The sequence below is a fragment of the Acinonyx jubatus genome, chromosome B2, assembly GCF_027475565.1.
Source record: "Acinonyx jubatus isolate Ajub_Pintada_27869175 chromosome B2, VMU_Ajub_asm_v1.0, whole genome shotgun sequence".
Classification (NCBI taxonomy): domain Eukaryota; kingdom Metazoa; phylum Chordata; class Mammalia; order Carnivora; family Felidae; genus Acinonyx; species Acinonyx jubatus.
Window position 1 is genome coordinate 56557991 of NC_069385.1, and position 22783 is coordinate 56580773.

Here is a 22783-nt window from a genome sequence, read left to right on the forward strand (position 1 = left end):
AATCATGCACACATTATTTGCTTATAATAGCAACAAGGTAAACATTGTTAAGGGGATAGATACATTGTGATGTACTAATAATATGATAAAATCATGCAGTAGTTTTAAAGAATGATTATGTAGGAAAGGAAAAACAAGCTCCAATTACTTTGCCTGAGAAAGAGAGCTGACAAATGTAGTTTGATGCCACACAATATACATTAGTATATGATGTTCTATTAATGTATTACTTGTATAATGAAAGATTCATAAAATAAAAAGCAAATAAGGAATATAGAGGATATAGAGAAAGAGACCTATGCACAATTATATGGGGATTAAAAAATGAAAGAATCATGAAAGAAAGAAGGCAGGAAAGATGAAAGGAATGAAGGAAGGAGGGAGGGAAGGAGGAAGGAAGAAGCAGGGCTGGTGAACAAGCCAGGCTGGATTCACATCTGGACGCAGGGGCAATTCACAAGCAAATGCACAAATCTCGGGGACTGAGGTTTAGAAGAGGAACAATTTGAGGTCAAGGAGGAGGAAAGAGGAAGACTCTGGAAGCCTCATATTAAAGCTTTCCCAGAGTAAGTGGATTAAATGAATCCTGGTTCAGTACTTAATCTGCTCCTAATTTCTTTATCACAGTATTCCTCACACTGGTGTTGCAACTCTGAGTTGCATGAGCTCAGTTGACTGTGGTTCTGTCCAGCCTCAGAGGCTTAGCCAAGAGAATATCCCAAAGGACCTGAAGGGATGAAACCTATAGATTGTGGACACGTAATCTCTGAAGTAGAAATGCAGCTGGAAAGGGGCACCTGGGTGGCTCAGTTAAGCAACTGACTTCAGCTCAGGTCATGATCTCATGGTTTGTGGGTTCAAGCCCCACGTCAGGCTCTGTGCTGACAGCTTAGGGCCTGGAGCCTGCTTTGGATTCTGTGTCTCCCTGTCTCTCTGTTCCTCCACTGCTCGTTCTCTGTCTCTCTCTGTTTCTCAAAAATAAACATTAAATTAAAATTTTTAAAATAAAAAAAAAATGCAGCTGGAAATCCTAGGGAGCCCTAGACCTGTGCTTGATCTATAGGGTATCATTTCATTGGAGTTTTTGTTTCAGAGAGACTCTGCAATGAAGATCCAGGCAGGGATACGTATGTGAAAGAATAATAAACAGAAAAATCAGGATGCAAAAGAGCAGCAATATTTAACACAAAATTTTCCAAGGAAGGCACAATACCATGTGTACTAACATGCTGAATATCTAAACAACACATATAAGCTGTACTAGTTACCACAAACTGAATGGCTTAAAATAGCACACATTTATTAACTCACAATTTTGGTGGGTCAGGAGTCCAGGCACGACTTAACTGGATCCTCTGCTTAGGGTTTCACAAAGCCACAGTTAAGGTATCCTCTGGTCTGCACTCACATCTGGAGGCTTGACTGGGGAAGATTCTATTTACAAGGTTACTTAGATGGTTGACAGAATTCATTTCTTTGTGTTTGTAGAACTGAAGGCCCTGACTTCTTGCTGGCTATTGGCTGGAGGCTGCTTTTAGCTCCTAAAGGCCATTTACAGTTCCTGCTACATGGACTTCCCCAACAAGGCCACTTATTTCATCAAGCCAGAGATGGCAGTCTCTACTGAGAGTCTTTTGTAACGTAAATGAGTCACAGAAGTGACATCCATCACCTGTGCTATACTTACTGTTTATAAGTGAGTCACAGGTCCCAACTGCACTCAAAAGGAGGGGATCCCACAAAGGTGTGAAACCATTAGGTGCGGGAATCATGGGGCCACCGTAGCATCTGTCATACAAGCACATCCTTGCTGCTTCTGAGTTTTTAAATCGAACATAATCCTTAAAAAATGTGATGTGCAACACTAAATAAGAAGTGAAGTCTAAGCCCAGAGTACATCTGGTAAACTTGTGACCTTCTCACTTCCCTGGCCATATTTCAAATATATAAACATATTTGAAATCTTGGACTAGATCCAGTTCCAACTATTATTTCAACATTTCTGAGTAAATCTCTAGAATGAAGGTAAGAGCAAAGACATAGCAGTGGACTGCTTTCTAACTATGTATAGTGTGTAGGAATATGGCTTTTTTTTTTTTTTACCCTCAGTTTCAGCACAGTTAAAGGAGGTTAATTTTACAGTTTATATTAACTACTTTTGCAGTTATTCTGGGGACAGAAAGAGACATTGATTATTCAGCAAATGTTTGTTTCTGGAATGACTGTCCCCATTGTGGTTATACGAAGGGCAAGTGAGGGTGCCAAGAGAAGGGACCAGAAATCCCTATGTAAGTTATGTGTTTGGCTGGTCCCTCACGGACCACCCTATGGTTTGATCACCGACACAAAACAAAACTTCACTAATTTCATAGGAGGAAAAATACATTTGAGCTTTGCCTTAAATTGCATGCATTTGGTTTAATACTAATTTGAACTTTTTTTAAAAACCATTTGTATTTTTAAATTGTTCCTTCTATGGTTGTCTATGCTTTTCACCCATTTGCTTTTTTTGAGAAGCCCACTGATTTGAATCAAGAAGCTAACCTTCCCTAGCTCCTGGGTGGCTCAGTCAAATGAGGGTTGGGCTCTGCCCCGACATGTGATAGCATAGAGCCTGCTCAGGATTGTGGCTTGCCCTCTCTCTCTGGCCCTCCTCAACTTGCAATCTCTCTCTCAAAATAAACTTAATTTTATTTTTTATTTAAAAAAATTTTTTTTGATGTTATTTACTTTTGAGAGAGACAGAGAGAGAGAGCTCACAGCAGGGAGGGCGCAGAGAGAGAGAGGGAGACACAGAATCTGAAGCAGGCTCCAGGCTCTGAGCTGTCAGCACAGAGCCTGATGCAGGGCACGAACCCACAAACCCGTGAGATCATCACCTGAGTGCGTGAGATCATGACCTGAGCCCAAGTCCGAAGCTTAACCCAGGCGCCCCAAAATAAACTTAATTCTAAAAAAAGAAATTAACCTTTCTTTGTCCTATACACCCCAAATTTCCATCCCCACTGTGGTCATTTATCTCATCTTGTTTGTGGTGTGGGGGGTGGGGCGTGCGGGAAGGAGAGGGCACACAAAGAGTTGCTTTTCATCCCAGTCATCAATTCCAACGCTCTCTGCCTAGAACAGCGAATGCTAGGCTTATTTTCTAACCGTGATCAGTGTCCACTTGGGGAAACCCGTCTTTGCAAACTTTGGTCCGCAGCGGCCGCCCGGTCTATCGGCAGTCCTACAAGCTGGTGGCCGCGCCGCCTGCTCCCGGGAAGCTCGGGCGCCCCGGCCCCAGCGCGCCGGCCGCCGCCGCCCCCGCCCTCCCCCTGCGCCCCGGGGCGCGCGCCCGTGCCCGGCCCCCGCCCGCGCCGCCGCGCCGCACCGGAATGGGCTTCGGTCACTGTGCGTCCCGGCGCGGGGCGGGCGGCGGCGGCCGGGTGGGCGGCGAGGAGCGCGCCAGCCGGGCGCTCGGGGCTTCGGCGCCGGCCAGCCGGGCCCAGCGTGCTCGGCTGGGAAACTTCTGAGGGCGCAAGGCCGGAGCTCGGCGCAGGGCCGGGGAAGGAAAGGTAAGGAGGGGAGCCACGGGGCGCGTCGGCTGCCGCCTCCCGGGAGCTGTCCGCACCATCGCACCTTTCGCGCTTCGCTGCAACTTTGCTGGCGCGGCTTCCACCCCGGCCCCGCCCCGGGGTGTGGGCTCTGTGGCCGCCGACCCCCGGGAGCGCTTTTGCTTCGCCGCGCTGTGTTCCGCGCCGCCCCTCCGCGCCCGGCCCCGCTCAAGCCAATTCGAGCCCGGGAGTTCGGGCGGCGCCGCTCGCAGCTCCGCCGGCTGAGGGTCCGCTGCTGCGGGCTCCGCGCGCGCCGGCCGCTGGGAACTCCTGTCGTCTGCCCTGGGGGCGAGTCTCTCCCCCGGATCTTCTGTTGGTCCCACTCTTGCCCCAGACACCTTGGAGCCCAAGGAAAGAGACCGCATTTCCGAGGGAGAAAAGCTGGTCCAAGGGGATCCCTGACCGTCTTAGGCTTCACCTTGGGGAAGTCGTGCAGCGGTAGGGAGTTCCTGTCCCTCGTCTGCAAAGGGCCCGACTAGGGTCAGTGTTTTCACACTGAATTGGGAACACTGGAAAGCTGCCTCAAAAAAGGTCACGCTGACCTGTTTTCTCTATTTGGGGATTCTCCTTGCAAAAAAAAAAAAAAAAAAGAAAGAAAAAAAGGAGGGGGGTAACAAAACCACTAAATTACCCCACCACCAAGGTCGTTTACAGAGGTATAATACATTTTGAGGGTCTGTATTTTAGAAAAAGATTAAAGGCACAGTAATGGGACTATGGCAAAAAAAAAAAAAAATTTGGTTTTAGCCAGAAGACATTTGCAAAAAGTGAAAAAGTTCTACATGTGAATAATAAATGGAAAAGTAGAATTAGAAGCCCACTTTTGAACATAATTTAATTTTATTTAGTCAGCGGCAAGAATGGGAAGTCTCCCTTCCGGACTTTTTATTCTAACTCTTGTAGTTAGGTATTTTGAATTTGTAAGCTTGGACAGAGCAATTGCATCTTAACGGCAGCCTTGAAAAATTCTTGGTCTCTGCTTATATTAAGGTTTGGTGGTGGCTGTTTTCTTTTCTGTTACCAGGGACTGGTGCATGCTCATGTCCCTTGTGTGACAGTACACTACAGTAACTTGGCATTGTTCTTTGTGGCAAAAGAAAACCAAACAAGGACTACATGAAAGAAGACATAAATAAAACAGAAATTGGCTCTCTTTCCACATGTGCAAAATGAAGAAGTCTGGCTGATCCCAGATGATCTTTAAGGCTTCCTTCCGTCAAAACTGGAGAGTTTAGGATACAAATACAAGTCGCAATCTAGAGTAAGACAGTTTTCTGTCCTAAAATTTTATACACATAAACTGGGAGGCACTGGATACTTGAGTTTCTGCAGTCTCCACAGTGTCTCAAAATAGCTGAATCATTGTGCATCCTGTGCTTCTAAACGGTGACATTCTATGCCATTAAATAAAAATGTGTCATGGAAAACCAAACTCTTATGCTTCTTATGGCAAGACTGACTAATAGCATTGACCCACTGGAGCATTCACATCTGCTTATCTTAAAATAGTCAAGCTCAAGAATCGTTGGGATGGTTATGAAGTGTTTGCTGTAATGTATGAGTGTAACAACACGTAAGCAACATGGCAGGCAAGAAGTTTCAAAACTGCTTTGGAAATCTCCATGATAGATCTGCAAGCCTGCAAATTGCAGTTGAAATTGTTTTTCCCAATTGTGGTTGTTGGTCAACAGTGATTATGAGCTATAGAGAGTAAGAGTTTACAAGAGTATATTGAATCATTAATTTGACTTTTTAAAGGAAAAGGGGAAATGTTTCTCTCTTTTATCTAAGTAGTTATAGGAAAATGTCTTAAAGTAAAAGTTTTAACAGGTATTTTTAAAAATTAAATAAATAACCAAAAGTTGCTGACTTAAAGCCTCTGCATCAATACTGGATCCTCCTCCAACCCAAAGAATACAGGGATTGATTCACACAGACCCAAAGTGAGATATTCTCATTTTGTGTTCTTCAACAGAATCATAATCTCTGGTGACTCTTACACACACTATGAAATGGGTTCTAGAAAGACAATCAACTGGTTGAGCCTATGCAAAAATCTTCATTGCTCTGAGCCTCATTTTTCACTCTCAGCAATGCTGATAAAACTACTAAAGTTGCACAGTTTTTGTGACTCCTTAAAGGGTCAGTAAATGGAAGACCTAGTGCCTGGCACATAGTATGAGCACAATTAATCGTCATTTTCCCTGTCTCCCTTAGTAGGTGTTGTGTTTATGGACTGAGCAAACTATAGTATGAAACAGTAGTTACAATTTTTGCTTTTAATTTCAAAAACTCTGTGTAGCAAAATCTTGATAATTGTTGAATCTGAGTAATGGGTGTATTGAGATTTATTATATAGTATTTTCTCTGTTTTTATATATGTTTAAAATTATTCATCAGAAAAAAAATTTAAGTATGGATCTGGGAAAAAACACATAAAATACATTTCTAATCTTGCATTTCATTTTAAATTGCAATTTTAAAATTACTTTGCATGGACTGGAAGGGTAAACACAATTATATATAAGGAGTGAGTGGATGGAGAATGGTACCTGAGAATAGTCATGGTGATCTTCAGTTTTTTGTGAAATTTTTTTTATTATAAAAAAGATTTGTTAAAAGACAGTGATGTTTTTTACTTCTGGTTGTTGGGTTCCTGGGTTTTAATTATTCGGGATTTTTGTATTTAAAATTTTTCAAATTAATACAAAATCACCTTATTGTTTTATGAAATTATTATAAAGAATGAAGACAATCCAGATATATACAAAGACAAAAGTAAAGTAGTATCCCACCATCCAGAAATCATCATCTTTGACATTAAGATGGTTCTATGTCTTTATTTTCATTTATACAAATAGAAGGATATCGATCATGTATTAATTAATACATATGTATTAATGTGTTACGTGCTACTCCAGGGACACATAACAATGTTCTAGGGTTTGTTTGCCTGTTTGTTTGTTTTCAATCTTTGGTGGATATTCTAAAAAACAAGCTTGTTTGCATTTGATTTTTAAGACTTTAGACGATCTCCTAAAATGTAGTACAGTATTTATTTAAAAATTTAGTATGCAACAACTGACTTTAAATGAGTTTTAAGTAGCCTAAGTTTATTTGCATATCAGAGATATTTTTAGCTATTTAAAATAGATCTCATAATTTAGAGGAGGCTTAAATTGTAGCAACATTTGAATTTCACTAAAATGCAAGCTCCGGGAGGGCAGGGATTTATTGAATTATTGCATATTCCTAATATTTTCCTGGCCATTTGAAAGTTGATAACACAATTATGTTTGTTTTGAAAATAAGCATCAATGCCAATGCAATTGAAATCACAGGGAACAATGTGAGGATAGCACACATTTTGTGCTTGCTCATGCATCATTTACTCAGCCAGAATACCAGGTGGACACATTAAGCTATAGCCAGTTGACCTAAGCTAGGTAGGAGTACACAAAACACAAATACACATATACCTGAAACATCTACCAGCTACCTTGGTTCACCACACATTATCCTGTGTTTTGCTATTCCTTTGCACCTGTGAACTTTTCTGTATAAAAACACATTCCTTGGGGCACCTGGGTGGCTCAGTTGGTTAGGCATCTGACTTCAGCTCAGGTCATGATCTCACAGTTTGTGGGTTTGAGCCCCGCGTCGGGCCCTGTGCTGACCGTTCAGAGCCTGGAGCCTGCTTCGGATTCTGTGTCTCCCTCTCTCTCTGCCCCTCCCGCACTCGCACTCTGTCTCTATCTCTCAAAAATGAATAAACGTTAAAAAAAATTAAAACAAAAAAAAACACTCCTTTAACATACCAAGAATGTCTAAGCCTCTTGATTCATAATGTCAAATAGTGCATGCAAAAGGAAAGTTTCAATATTGAAGAGAAACTTGAAATAATCAAACATTCTGAAAGAATCAAGAGAATTTGTGTATTTCCTGAGCAGCAGAAATAAGGGAACAATCCACATTGCTTATCCACAGGCAGTGCCGCAAAAAAAGAAACCTCTATGGTTGGAATAACTTCAAGTATTACAAAGCCAATAACAAGGCTGAAAGAAAGAGAAGAAATGGAAAGATTGAGGAGCATGTGGATTCAGGACCAAACAGGGAACAGTCTCCCACAGTCAAAGAGAAAGCTCCTGTCTCCATGTAAACACCTTGAAAGGAAATCACCATACCCTGCACACGTGCTCCTTTTCGCACTAGTAGTGGGTGGTTTGGTTTCAAACATCACTGACCCTGGTGTGTGGTCCACCTGCTTATTTAGCCAGAAAAAAATGACCATAGCCATTTAGCTGGGTCACATGAACTTGATAGGCATGTTTGCCAGGAAGAAACATGAGGACCTGAACTAAATAAACATAAGAAAAGTGAGTTCATTTGTTGCATAGAAGTCACTTGGAAGAAAGGGAAGGGGAAGTGTCTACCTTTGATTCATATCAAGGGGAGACTGTTTCATGGATCCATGGGTCCGGCTTGTCTTGTGTTTTCATCAGGAATCTCCGGTGAACTTCTGCCTGACTTGGTAGCAGCTGCTCAGAAAGGAATGGCCTGCTCATGCCATTTCTAGCCTGTGGAGAAGTCAGAAGAGCTTGAAGCAGAGCATGGAGATTGTTGTTGTTGTTGTTGTTGTTGTTGTTTTAATGTTTATTTTGAGAAACAGCGTGTGTGTGAGAGTGGGGGGAGGGGCAGAGAGAGAGGGGAGAGAGAATCCCAAGCAGGCTGTGTCCTGTCAGCACGGATCTCGGTGCAGGGCTTGATCTCACAAACCAAGAAATCATGACCTGAGCTGATATCAAGAGTTGGATGCTTAACTGACGGAGCCACCCAGGCGCCCCGGGGATTGTTTATTACAAGGGACCAAATGACATACGTGAGAAGAATCGGTTTACTGTTGTTTCTTCAAATCAACAGTTATAGGGCACAGTGATTCAACATAGGACCCACCTTCCCATCCATCTGTGTTGCTCAAAAATTGTAATTTCTTAAGAAGATATGTAAGTTCATTGAATCTAGAACAGAAGGGAGAAACCAAGAATGTTTGATTTGTTCCAGTAAGTCCAGATACTTAGACTCCAAACTGTACATGAAGCAGTGTGTCACAGTGGCTAAAAGGGCAAATGGTTGCGTTATTTGCATCTGTCTGCCTGGGAGTGAATCTGAGCTGCATCACTTGTGTGTCCTTAGGCAACTTACTTAACTTCCCTGTACCTCAGTTTTCTCATCAGTAAAATGGGAACAATAAAGCTGTACACTTCAAAAAGTCGTGGGAATTCATAATATTCATAATATTTTAATATTTTAAATATTTTAATATTTTAAATTATAATATTCATAATATTTAAAAATTCTTAGAAATGTGTCTGGCACATAGTAAGTGTTCGGTTAACTGTTAGATGCTGGTGATAGTAGTAGTAATAGCAGTAAATGAGGTTAAAGAAGATGACAACTAGATACTGCATTAATTCCCCATTGCTCAACTCCTCTGAACTTGGCGGAGTCACACAATGAGAAGAATTACAGAGCTGTCTGAGTGTAGTCTGTCTTTTGAGTGTGACTCTCCAGATGTGTCTGAGACCTCAAGTATTTGCCCTGTCTGTAGACATCAAGTCCATATGTATGGCTCAAGTTGACCAAGAACTGACGAAGCTGGAAGTCACCCAAGGAAACGTGGTATTCCAGGAATTCTAGAGGTTGTGAATGAATGACATAATGATTCTGGAAATTGCCCATGTGACCAGAGGCTTTATAGTGTTGGGGCTATCTGATTCCATGAAGGGAGAACCTATAATATAGTCCTGGGAACCACAGTGAATAAATGTAATTCCCAGGGCATCTCTCAGTGTCTTGTTTTCCACACTCTATTCTTTAAAAGTATTACTGTTCTTATCTGATTGTCCAGACTTAAATCTAGCCAGGATTGAGTGTCTTCTGCTCCGTTGATCTGTATTCCAACTCCATCATAAAATGTAGATTATTAGATTAATGAAAAGCCTTGTGCATAGTGAGTACTCATAATTGTGTGTGTGTGTGTGTGTGTGTGTGTGTGTGTGTGTTTTGTTTTCTACTGTTTTGTAACGAAGTACCACAAACTAGCGGCTGAAAACACCACAAATCCATTATCACACAGTTTGGGTTGGGTTTTTTTTAGATTTTATTTTATTGTTTTTTAATTTTTTTTAATGTTATTTTTGAGACAGAGAGAGAGACAGTGCGAGTGGGAGAGGGGCAGAGAGAGAGGGAGACAGAATCCGAAGTAGGCTCCAGGCTCTGAGCTGTCAGCACAGAGCCTGATGCAGGGCTTGAACCCACAAACTGCAAGATCATGACCTGAGCCAAAGTCGGATGCTTAACCAGCTGAGCTACCCTGGGTGCTCAATATCACACAGGTTTTGTGGATCAGGAGTCCAAGCATGGCTGAACTGGATCCTCTGCTCAGGGCATTGAAAGCCTACAACCCCGGTTTCAGGCACACTGCACTCCCCTTTAGAGTCTGGGGTCCTCTTCCAAGCTTTTCAGATGGTTGGCAGAATTAAGCCCCTTGCAGTTGTAAGACTGACATACCCATTTTCTTGGTAACTGTTAGTTGGGGACTTCTTTCAGCTTACAGAGCCTGCCAACCATCCCTTGTCTTGTTGCTCCCATAAGCAGTTCACAACATGGTGTTTGCTTTCTTCCAGGCCAGTAGGAACATGTATCTCTAATTTTCAGTCCCTCTCCAGTTCTACAGTCTTATGTAACTTAATATAATCACAGGTGACTATTCCAGCATCATTTACTGTATCATGTTATCTAATCAAGAAAGCATCTGTCCCATCTCATTCATAGGTTCTGCCACACTCAAGGATAAAGGATTATAGCATGTGTGCACGAATGAGATAGGAATCTTGAGCACCATCTTACAATTCTGCCTATGTGATAAAGTGAGAAGTCAGACACAGATGGAGTTAATCAATGGACTTTAGATAAGACGTGAGAAGCAGGGAAGTCCAGCGTAGACTGTAGGCATGTTTTCTAATTTTCTCAAGTCTCAAGAGAAGCCAACCTCTCATTGGTATGGAAGGTCAAAGGCATACTCTAGCCTAAGGAGCCTAATGGTGCATGAAGAAACTCATATGTTATATGAAAGCAAAGGCTGGTATGGACCCTATGAAATCCAGAAGGCCACAATTCAGTCTCCACTATGAAATTTAGGAGATTATCTGTCTGAGATTTCCAGTGAAAAATAAAACTGTGATATAATTGCTTGGCAAGAGGAAAAAGTAGTGACTTCCTTGGTAGGATAAAGAGGCCAAGAGCTATAGTGGGGTTGGCCACCTATGTAGGCAGAAACCAGATGGTGATATCTATGCCATGGATAACATCTGATGACTGTAGCATATGAATATTGTAGCCAATATCATTTACATTTATATCAACTCTGTTCTTAATCTTAGATATTTCTTCCATATTTATGCACTTATATTATACATTATACATATGCACTGTTTGCACAGTGTCATGCCAAATCTTTTTCATTTCCTTTTTCTGTTACGTGAGAGGCTCTAGACCAGCACTGTCCAAGAGAAATATAATGTGAACCACATATGTAATTAAAAATTTTCGTTTTTAAAAAATTTTATTATTTATTTGTTTGTTTGTGTGTTTACTTATTTTGAGAGATGGGGATAGAGAATGCATGCACACAAGCAGGAGAGGGGCAGAGAGAGAGGGAGAGAGAATCCCAAGCAGGCTCCACGCTGTCAGCACAGAGTCCAGTGTGGGTCTCATACCCACAAACCATGAGATCGTGAAATGAGCCAAAATCAATAGTGGGATGCTTAACCAACTGAGCCACACAGGCATCCCACAATATTAAATTTTCTAGTAGCAACATTGAAAAATAAGACAAGGGCGAAATTAACTTTTGATGTTTTATTTAACCGACCATTTCTAAAACATTATCATTTCAGCATATAATCAAGATCAAAGTTATTAATGACATATTCTTTATCTTTGCTCTAAGTCTTTGAAATCCATGTGTATGACACATTTCAATTCAGACCAGTCACGTGTGGCTAACAGCTACCATATTGGACAGCACACCTCTAGAGTTCTAAGCCCTCTGATCATGGGCATTTAATTTCAACTCTCAATTCTCTCTGCACTCACTTTCTAGATAATCTTGCCAACCCCATTATTTCTTAAGTATTGTTCTGTGTAATAGTAACTGCTAAAGATCCTTCCATCTTCCCCCTTATCTTCTGCTGTGAACTATGTTGCTAGACCAAGAGTATTAGGTTACTTGAGGATAAAACCGTGTTCCCCTTTCCTCTAATTTCTTTCTGAACTTTGGGATCTCTTACAATTCCAAAGGGTCTTCAACCCTTCTTTGTTCCTCTATGTCAATAGAAACACTTCTTCCTGTCACTTCTTCCTCGTAGTATAATATATGCTTTCCTTTCTTTCTAGTCTAACAAATAAATCATTGATTCAGGTATTGGTTAGATCTCACCTGGGCTTCCTGTTTGTTCCAAAACTGTATTCCGAACACGGCTTTTATACCCAAGCATTTTTTGTCCTTATCAGTCCATGAACATTTATTGAGGACTCGCTGTGTTCTAGACAGAGGGAAATTCCATATATATTTCTATATATATGTATATACACATACATACATACACACACACACATAAAATAACCAAACATTAAAGCTGATATTTTAAAATGCTTGGTGTGTCTGGGTAGCCAGTTAAGTGTCCGTCCAACTCTTGATTTCAGCTTAGGTCACGTCTCAGTTTGTGAGTTCGAGCTGTGCCTTGTCAGCACACAGCCTGCCTAGGATTCTCTCTCCCTCTTCCTCTGCCCCTCTCCTGCCCGTGCTAGCGTGCACACACTCTCTCTCAAAATAAATAAACTTAAATAAATAAAATAAAATACTATTCACTTCTTTTAGAAAATTACTTGAATATGTACCCTGACTAAAAGAGTAAACAAATTATGATGCTTTAAAAGGGAAATACATATAATGGTCAATATAACGTGATGGAAACCATGCTGACAGGTAACAAAGGCCATAAACATTCAGAGCTAGAAGGTGCACTTCAGGCCACCCTGTTAAGGAAAGGCTACTGCAGAATATCCACCAGCCTGGAGCCCTCTTGGAATGATGAGTGCTGAGGAAGGAAAATGCCTCCTCACCTGAGCAAAGCATGCAAATGAGAACACAGAAGGAGAAAATGTGCCTTTACAGTGAATTAAAATTAGATCCTTTACTCCACAGAATGTTCTGGTGTCTCTCACTCAACCCCCTTGATAGTTCTTCACCCTGGTTGTACATCAGAAAATGCCAGTGCCTGGGCCCCAGCACAGGCTGTAAGTAATTAAGTAAGCAATTTGAGAGTGGGGCCCCTCTCACAACCCTGGTGTTAAGATCTACAGTCTTAATTCAGTTCTGCCACTCAGCTCTGTATTTTAACTCATGCTAGAAAAAGTCTCCCATTCCTTATCATCTAGAGTCATGTTATTTTAAAGCTAAAAGGGACCTCACATTATTTTGTCCAACTCTTTCATTTTACCAATGAGGAAACAGGTCTAGAAAGATTACAGTCACACAGCTATTTAGGGGCATAGCTAAGACTAGAACCTTTCTTTTAAGTAATAATGCTAACTGAACACACTAGACACAGAATGGTTCCCTAACACCAGGACTACCACCCTGGGCAGACAGTGAGGGATCAAAAACACACAGAGTAATCAGCATAGAAGCACAGCCAGGAATGAACAAAGCTGAGGTCCTGCAAACAAGCAAGAATAATTCAGAAATCATTCAGGAACAATGTAGAATAAAGGTAGAATGTAGAATAAACTTTAGTGTGCATAATAATCAACTGGGAGCTTATTAGAAAGGTGTATTTCCAGGTCCTTCCCAGCTCAGTGATTCTGGCATGGGGCCAGGGAAGGGATAGTCTACCAGGCCACCCAGGTGATTCTGATGTAAGTGGTTTGAGGATACCTGCTGGGAAGCCCGGAACACTAATCATGGGTAGAAGATTATTGTTGGCTTCCAGAGACTGGCCTCTTGGCCATGGGAGAGTAAAGACTCAAGGGTGGGCTGGTTATGGGACTACATCTACCAGCAGTAGGAGGTCAGGACACAGATAGAGAAGAATAAGAGATCGCCCCTGCAGGAATGAGTAAATTTATAATTTAAAATGTAAAGTTGGGTAGCAGCTAAAAGTAACATTTGTATGTCTGTCTTCAATTGTAATCCTCTGGGTGAAAGAAAGTTTTTAAAAACTATATTCTGCGAATGGCTCAGCTCTGTAAAATATAAGCAACAAGTACAGTGATTCCATGTCTATATTATTTTAAAATTTGCCACGAAGTTTTAATATAGATTTTCTCATTTGAATCTTCTAGCACCCGTCAGAGTAGACAGAATAGGTGATATTACCTCTGTTTTACTAATGAATAAACATGCCTGGGTTCACCTAGGTGGCAAGGAGGAAACTAATGCCTATGTTTTCTAAATCCTAGTGCTGTGGAAGCAGAATAATAAATGTGGTTTAGACTGTGAGCTTCAGAATCAGGCAGAACTGGGTGGAATTTTAGAACCAATATTAGTAGTGTGACCTTGAACAATTTACTTACCTTCTCTAAGTCTTAATTTCCTCATCTGTAAGATTGAGATATAATACCTTTCTTATGGGCTTGTTGTGAAGATTAAATGAGATCATTTTTAAGTATGTCTGGCACATAAGTCCTGAGTAAATGTACCTCCTTGAGGAGAAGTAGAGAAAACCAGCTTTAAGTAAATTATGATTTTGCATATGAAACACATGCCAAAGTTAGGACCTCTTCCAATTAATTGGTAGAATATTGATGGAATTTTTATCTTCTGAGTTGCCTAGCAACCAACACTAAATACCACTAGCTATGAGAGTTGTTGTTTTTAATCAGATTAAGTATTCAGCTGCTCTAAAGGAACTCAATTTGTAGGAAGACGAAAGGATTCCCCTATGAATCTGGAGCTGTGCCAGACATTTAAATAAGTAGTGTCCCAATTCCTTAGTGATTCTGTACTGAACTGTCTTGGATGTTGAAATATTCCCTGCTTCTTTTCCCCTGGGTGGCAGAAGATGTTACAACATTCATTAAATTGGATAGAGAGTAGGAACGGAGAAGGCAGAGTCCTTGCACCTTGAAACCAGCATATTCAATCAACATTCATTGCATGCCAGGAATCAGAAATACAAAACCATTTGTCTTTGCCCCTTAAGAATTTCAGAGTCTAGGAGAGGTGGTCAGTCAATGTTGAATAATAGAGCAAATTATTTCATGAGCGGCTTTCTATGTCTATTTCCCTGGCTCTACCCTAAACATTATGGATTGAGCAGTGCGAGTGGATATGGAAGATCTTAAATATTCACTGTTAGAATTATTATTTTCCTGGCAAACCCGTCCTGACGGAATATCCCACTGTCTCCCAATACATTCATGTCAGGTTCATAGCCTTAAAAGGCTGCACTTCCTGGTGGAGAGCACAGGGAGCTGAGTGGAGAGGGTCTTCTCCCTTGCTGCTATGACTTACTGCCTCTTTTGCCTGAAGCCAGTTACTCAGACAATCCTGTGGCCTGCTTTTTCCATTTGTAAGCAGGGCATGATGATTTAGATTCTGCTTCTCTCGTGGCAACAAGTGTGATGCAATGAGATAATAAATGTACGAGTTCTGAACAGATACGTGCAATTTCTGAGCTAGTCTTAATCATTTGGCACCAAGCTTATGTCACATTTCAGGTAGCACCCTTGTACCTTCCTTTAAATTTCCTTATTCCTTTATAACTCAGGGCCATACGATTTAAAGAGTAGAAAAGTGGCAGGTTGGAATTGCTGTGTTTATTTGCACTTAATGTTGCCTCCATCATTTTGTATGTCCGTGCGCTAGCTTCTTTTGCAGGGAAGATGGGCTTTTTTTGCCTGAGAAATCCATCTTGCCCCTCTGGCATTTCGGCGTTTATTTACCCAAAAACATGACTTAAGGCCTCCAGGCCTTTCAAGCAGGCAGCTGGTTGATGAATCATGTTCGGCGTTCCTATAGTACTGCTGGCACATGTCAGAGGAACACTCATGCCCGTCACCTGCCCCTGTCAGTTCTTTCTCTTCTAATAAAATACATCTGTGTTGGTGACTGAATAAAAACACCATGTGGAGAAAGGCTGGGTGTGGAGTAATTTAATCAGGGCAAGTCAGCACTCTGAGTTGAGCGATACAGTGTCAAGGATAGGAGGATGGTTTGGTAGCAGCTTTCGGAAATAGGAGCCACTGGAAAGGGCCGGAAGCGCGGTGCTTGTGATCATAATGGGTCACGGTCCTGGAATGCAGGTGGCCCAATCTATCCCCCCAAGTCAGGGTCTTCAGGGCACAAGATTCCCATAAGCTCCTTTCAGAATTGCCACAAGGGTTTTGCATGGCCTTTTTCTATTAGCATCATTTTAACATTTTTGTTGAGGATTATAAATTTTTAAGGAAGTTCAAACCGAAGTTCAGAGCCCTGCCAGCAGTGCTTTTTAACATTGGCTTTAGTGGCTACGTTTGGTATCCTGAGGAACTGATTAATTTAAAACACCCTCATTTTAAAAGTAAAACAGCAGGGAGACTGACATTTGCAGTCTGGTATTTTGCCGTTCTCACTGCTCATTGTGTTTAAAAATTTGTTTTCTTTGTTGTGAATATCCAGTAGTATATATAATTTTGTGTTGTGTTTAAAGAGGAGAAATTAAACATGTTCAGGGTGCTGGTCTGCCCCGAACCTCATCATCTCACAGAGTGACAGGGGGAGGCAGTAATTAGGGGCCATGAGATGTTTAAAGTGCCTTGGAAAGTAGCTTAAGTAAAAATAACAGTGTAAGTTATAGATTTGTTGTTTTCTTGGTTTTTCTTTTTGTAATGATTCACCTGGCAGTGTTCTTAAAGTCGTTATTTGCTGAGAAAAGAATCACTGTCCAAGATGAAAAACCAACAACAGCGGCTCCTTTATTTCTATCTCCAGTCCTGTTGGTGATCATACTTACGGTTCCCTTTTTTACTTCAGCTAAGTCATTTTCACGTCTATGTGTTTTGTTTTGTTTTTTCCTACGAGACAAGATCTGTGCTATCTGATACTTCATTAACAGGTGTTCTGGAGATAATCTAGCCCCAAAATAAAAACACTAAATATAGCACTCAAGTTCAAGGCTTCTGAATGTTATTATGACTTAAAAATTCAAGCTAATGAATGCTTCACACCGAAACTATTTATTGTTAAGAAACCTAGTGGTAAATGATGCACATCCTACAGCTCCATCATCCTGGTTAAATCCCTCCTGACTCAGATCACACATTAGCATTCTTACCATATGGCTCAAAGGGTAGAGAATATATGCGCAGAGGAACAAGTCGGTAACATTTTTTGACCATCTGGTAAATAAATGTGTAAGTAGCAGGAATTTTAATATTTATTTAGTTACATGGACGCCACCTTTGACCTGAGACAGGCTCTAACACAGTAAAGTAGAATTGAATTTACATTTCTCAAATATTTTTTATCTAACTCATTAAACATATTCATAGTCTACTATTATGCTCTTAAAATCCAACACCTAATCACGTGTTTCTTATGTTTATTGTTTTATCAGGGGCTCCTTACAGTGCCTAACTTAAAATATCTTTCATGAGAGGCCACATGTTTGGATCCAGCATACAGGCTTATGTGCTGAAGTTCTGCTCTACCCCAACCACTGTGCGACCTGGGATAAATTACTTGACCTCTCTGAGCCTTGAATTCTTCATTTGTAAAGAGAAAATAACATTGTCAAACAGTTATCCCTCAAAGGGTGGGCCATGAAATGCCATGGGTTGATACATCAAAATCATGTGGGGGGCATTGTCAAAATACCAACACATAGGCCTCACCCTCAGAGATTCTGACTCAATATGCCTGGAAACAGCCTAGAATCTGTATTTTTAGTCACTGTCATAAGTGATTCTGAGGTACACCGAGCTATTATTATGAAGACTAGTTGATTATAGCACCTAGTTTCCTAGGAAAATATGTGGGTAGCTAATTCTAACAAATACTAAAATTCTGTAAATAATATTATTATTATTATTAAGCATAACCCTAAATATATAAATTTTATATCCTAGAAACTTAACATTTGACAGCATTCATGCTTAATATATTCCAACTTCACAGAAAATAGGATGTCAGTTTGAATGCTGGTGATTCATTAAATATACCTCTCGATTTTTGTGTAATTAGATCCTTCCTTTTTTCTTGTCCAGGAAACCACAAAACATTTTTGGACTAGATCTAAATCAGGAGCCCAAATGAACTTAAAGAAGCTAGCATGGGATTTTTAGTTTCTCAAGATCCATACACACAAAACCCTTAATCACTATAACTCCATTGCCCAGGCTTTTGCGGGTTTTCTAAAGACTTTGCGAAACTCTGATGATGGAAAAGTGAAGGACTTAATTACTTGCTTCGATATCATTCAACGTCAACGGAAAAGTGAACCAGACAGTAGTACCGCCATGGAAAGAAATTCAAGCTTATGGAAGAACCTAATAGATGAGCACCCAATCTGCAGCACCTGGAAAGAAGAGGCCGAAGGAGCCATTTATCATCTCGCCAGTATTTTATTTGTAGTAGGTTTCATGGGTGGCAGTGGATTCTTTGGGCTCCTTTACGTCTTCAGTTTGCTGGGTTTGGGTTTTCTCTGCTCTGCCGTCTGGGCTTGGGTCGACGTCTGTGCAGCCGACATATTTTCCTGGAATTTTGTACTGTTCGTCATCTGCTTCATGCAGTTTGTCCACATTGCCTATCAAGTTCGCAGCATAACTTTTTCTCGCGAATTCCAGCTATTGTACAGCTCCCTTTTCCAGCCTCTGGGGACCTCTTTGCCTGTCTTCAGAACAATTGCTCTGAGCTCTGAAGTGGTTACTTTGGAAAAGGAACACTGTTACGCCATGCAGGGGAAAACCTCCATTGATAAGCTCTCCCTTCTTGTTTCGGGAAGGTTTGTACTCTTGCTGCTTGCTCTATCTCAGTTATTTCCTCTGTTAGTTACTAGCTGGTGTTTCTTTCTGCTGCACTTTTGCATCTCAACAGAGGATAATATGTGGCACTGGGAGGTACGAGAAACCCCATGACACATACGTAGGCATTTAGAGTGCATGCTGTTATTTACTTGAAGCAGGATATAATCTAGAGCCTTAATATTTCTTCTTAGAAATAAGATGAACAAATGGGTTTGTCTGCATGTGCTGTTTGTTTCCAAGGTAATCACAGAGGGTCAGGAAGAGGATGATGCCAGCTTGAATGAACAGAATACTTATGTTGGCATGCAAAGTACTTTAAATAGTCTCTGATAGGGTGCTCTTTTAGGTAATACAGAACATTTAAGGTTTATAATGATCGATGTTTTTCGGAGAATTCTAGAATTGTCCACTTTTTACAAGCAGGGGGTGCACCATATATATGTATGTGTATATATACGTCTATATATACACACATATATATATACATATATATATACATATATATGTATGTGTATATATAGACGTATATATACACATACATATATGTTATATTTATATTTGTATGTAAATTTTGAAAACAAAGTTTGGGGGAGGAAACAATAATGTGATGATTCATGTCTTTAAGAAGTGTAAACATTTAGTTTACAGAGGCATTTACAGTAGTACTCCTTTATGTTCTTCAGTGTTCTACTAAATTTAAAATCTGAGCGCATTGAAACTTTTTCTGGAAGTATAACGTATGCACACAGATGGGCCCATGTCATCAAGGTACACCGTGACATAGTTTCTGATGAATTTCACCAATATTCCAGAATCCTAACTGTGTGAGGAATATCAGTCCATGAATCTTACAGATTTTGTCACTTACTAGCATGCATGAGTTTAAGATTCATCCTACGAAATTTTAAAAGCCAAAAAGGTTATGAGAGATTTGAAATACTGCACTCTGCACTTGCCCCCAATCATGTGCTTGCTTTCTCCTTCTCTCATAAGTGACGTTCTTTGTGTTTGGGTAGGATTCGAGTGACCGTTGACGGCGAATTTCTGCATTACATTTTCCCCTTCCAGTTCCTGGATTCTCCCGAGTGGGACTCCCTGAGACCCACAGAGGAAGGCATTTTTCAGGTAAGGGATAACTGGGCCCCACAGTGAACACTGCCTCTCCCAAACAACGTTTGTTTAAAAACAGGCAAACAAACAAAACAGCAGGTGACAGAGCAATAATTTATACCCAACTCTGGAATGTACTTTGCAGGATACACGACTTCCCGGTTCTGTTTGACCCTTGCTGATGACTGTCCCTGTACAGGTCCAGTGACATGAAGAAGATGGGCATTGTGTATGACAGAAAGGAGTCTATGATAGATATTCTTAAATTTTCTTCTGCTTAACTGCATATATGGGGATTAAAATATGATTAATTGAGATTTGACTGTAAACACTGCCATTTTGACGGTTTAGAAAAACACCAAGAATTTAAAAGTCTGCCCTTATTACAAAGTAAGTGATGCTTAAAATTTTAAATGCTAATAGATTCCAGTTATTCTCCAGCAAAAAAGAAAAGAGAAAAAAAGTGGCAACCTTACTGTCACTACTCTGCTACTGTGTCTGGTACTTTTGAAAGGTAATCATTTCAATGGATTCTACCTATTATGGTGTATTGATTAATACATGCAACATACATGTGTGTATACAAATATAAAATCATATACATGTGCAGAATAGGTAAACACATTGTGCTTTGTACTGCAGAAACAATTAGAGTTAAATGTCTGCAGTTTGGGGGGCTGACTTGGAAATACTTCTCTAACCATTAGCCAACTTTATTAGTTTTTCACATCAGGTAGCTCTCACTTTAGTAAAAGGCAGGTTTTAAAATAGTTAAATTGGAAACGGGCAAAACATTGTGATTGTTTGCATTATAAATTATATGTGCATATATATATATATGTACATATATATGTAGTATAAATATATATAGTAGTTTTTCTCTGTTTTTACCATATATTGTGGGTCAGTGAACTTTTTTAACCTAAAAAATCAGCCAGTGAAATTTATTTAAAACTGGGGCAAAAAAGAAGTGGCAGAACTTGTCTTGCTTCCTAATCTTTGTCTTCTCTGTGGCCTTACGTTTTCGTAGGTGACCCTCACAGCAGAGACTGATTGTCGATATGTGTCTTGGAGGAGAAAGAAATTATATTTGCTCTTTGCTCAGCATCGTTACATCTCCCGCCTGTTTTCAGTTTTAATTGGAAGTGACATTGCAGATAAACTCTATGCCTTGAATGACAGAGTATATACAGGGAAAACATACCACTACGATATTCGGTTACCCAACTTCTATCAAATGTCAAGTCCAAAACTACCCAAATCACCCCTGACAGAACATTTTCGGAACTCCAGACCGTATTGTGATAAATGACTTTGAAGTGTGAAGTTTTTTAATTATAAAAAGACTCTCTTCATCATTCCCCAGATGAAATACAGTAAATTGTGCTCACCAGTATTTTTATAACTCAGACTCTGAGGCAAGGTGCCGCTGCCAGCTGCTTTATTCATCTCAACTTTTGCGTTGCGAATAAAGTTTACAAATTTCTCTGTATTTCTTATTGGAATAAATGGGGGGGAGATGAATAACTATGGGAAGTTTGTCCTTTTCTGTGTCAGAACTGGGAAATGAAATTTTGCGTTCTCGAATATTTCCTCAGATTTATTCAAATCTTATGTCTTGCCCTATTGAGTTAGGCACTGCTTCTCAAGAAGCAGCCAGAACGTACTCTCAGCATGAGAGCAGGTTGCCACCGTCCACATCAGTGTTTCCAGAATTCACTTTTTGCTACAGCCTCTGAGGAAAGCAAGATGTAGTCTTGTGGTGGGCAGCAATTATTTATTTTAAATGTAAAGTTATTTAATATGAGTGGAAAGTAGAATAAATGCAAGAGATGATAACATGTCAATCTTGAAGTCTACTTTATTGCTGCAGTAATCTATCAGCTTCGTCTTTACAATAACATATTTTTAAAAAGGCATTTCATGAAAAACAAAGCTGCATGATAATTACTGAGTAAAAAGAATACCCATGAACAAATAGTAAAAGCGTTCTGTGGTATTTCAATTTCACATGCTTAGCCGAACGAGCAGGAGTAAGTGGTTTGGCTGGATAGTGAGGGACTCACAGTGAATGCTCTGTTCACCACACAAACATAGGAGTCTGCCAGGGCACATGAGAGGCTCAGTCGGTTGACCGGCTCTTGATTTTGGCTCAGGTTGTGACAATTCAGGTCATGATTCCAGGATCTTGGGATCAAGCCCTACCTCAAGCTGAGCATGTAGCCTGCTTAAGGTTCTCTCCTCTCTTTGCCTCTGCCCCTCTCCCCTGCTCTCTCTCCCTCTCTCTCTCAAAGTAAAAAAAAACAACAACAACAAAAACTATACGGGAGTCTGCCTTACAGCAGTCCCTTCAGCATTGTAAAGAGAGCTAACAGATCCTCAGTCACAAATCTGATCCCTATCTTTGGAAAACTCGTTTTCTGGAGATCATGTGCAGGCCATGTTGTTAGGTAGAAAGATAAATCATCATGCATTTAACAAATATGTATTGAGCACCTACAATGGCTCTAGGTGCTGACCTTGGCACTAGGGATGTATCAAGTAACAGAGATTCCATCCCTCATAGAACTTGCATTCTTGGGGTGAGAGAACCAGATAGTAAAATAAAACAGAAAAGGCTGGAGTCAGAGTGTCCTAAAGATAAATTAGGGAAGGTGGGTGGGAAGGAGCACTGTAATTTTAATAGGATGGTCAAAGAAGGCCTGAGTGAGAAGGTAACGTTTGAACAAAGACCTGAAAAAAAGCAGAGGAACAATCCATGCAGACATCTGGGGAATGAGCAATCGGCGGGAAACAGAGAGAAGAGCAAACGAGGAGACCCTTAAACATGAGCAGGAGCAGCTAGATGGCCAGGATGGCTACAGCGGAATGAGCACTAGGGAGAGAAGGCAAAGAGGTAATTGGGCAAGTCACAGTAAGGACTTTGACTTTTATTCTGAAAGTGACCAGAAGTCACTGGGGAATTTTAACTAGAAGCACGGTGTGATCTGCCCTATTCAATAGAATTACAT

General features: G+C 40.6%; 2 protein-coding genes across 2 annotated transcripts in view; one reads left to right on the forward strand and one right to left on the reverse strand.

Moving 5' to 3' along the window:
* The window catches only part of LOC113598747 (translation initiation factor IF-2-like), a 153127-nt gene extending 137418 nt beyond the window's left edge, over positions 1-15709 (reverse strand). The window contains exons 1-3 of the mRNA XM_053223354.1: positions 15603-15709; positions 12094-12199; positions 1312-4068 (exon numbers count right to left, since the gene is read on the reverse strand). Of these exons, the coding sequence (XP_053079329.1) occupies positions 3139-4068; positions 12094-12199; positions 15603-15709 (1143 nt within the window). The 3' untranslated portion in view covers positions 1312-3138. The remainder of the gene's footprint in view (positions 1-1311; positions 4069-12093; positions 12200-15602) is intronic.
* Positions 3326-21613, forward strand: POPDC3 (popeye domain containing 3). The gene is made up of 4 exons (XM_027057180.2): positions 3326-3554; positions 17904-18640; positions 19679-19787; positions 20803-21613. The coding sequence occupies exons 2-4, from the start codon at positions 18156-18158 to the stop codon at positions 21082-21084; spliced, it is 876 nt and encodes a 291-aa protein (XP_026912981.1). The 5' UTR covers positions 3326-3554; positions 17904-18155; the 3' UTR covers positions 21085-21613.
* Positions 21614-22783: the final 1170 nt, after the last annotated feature.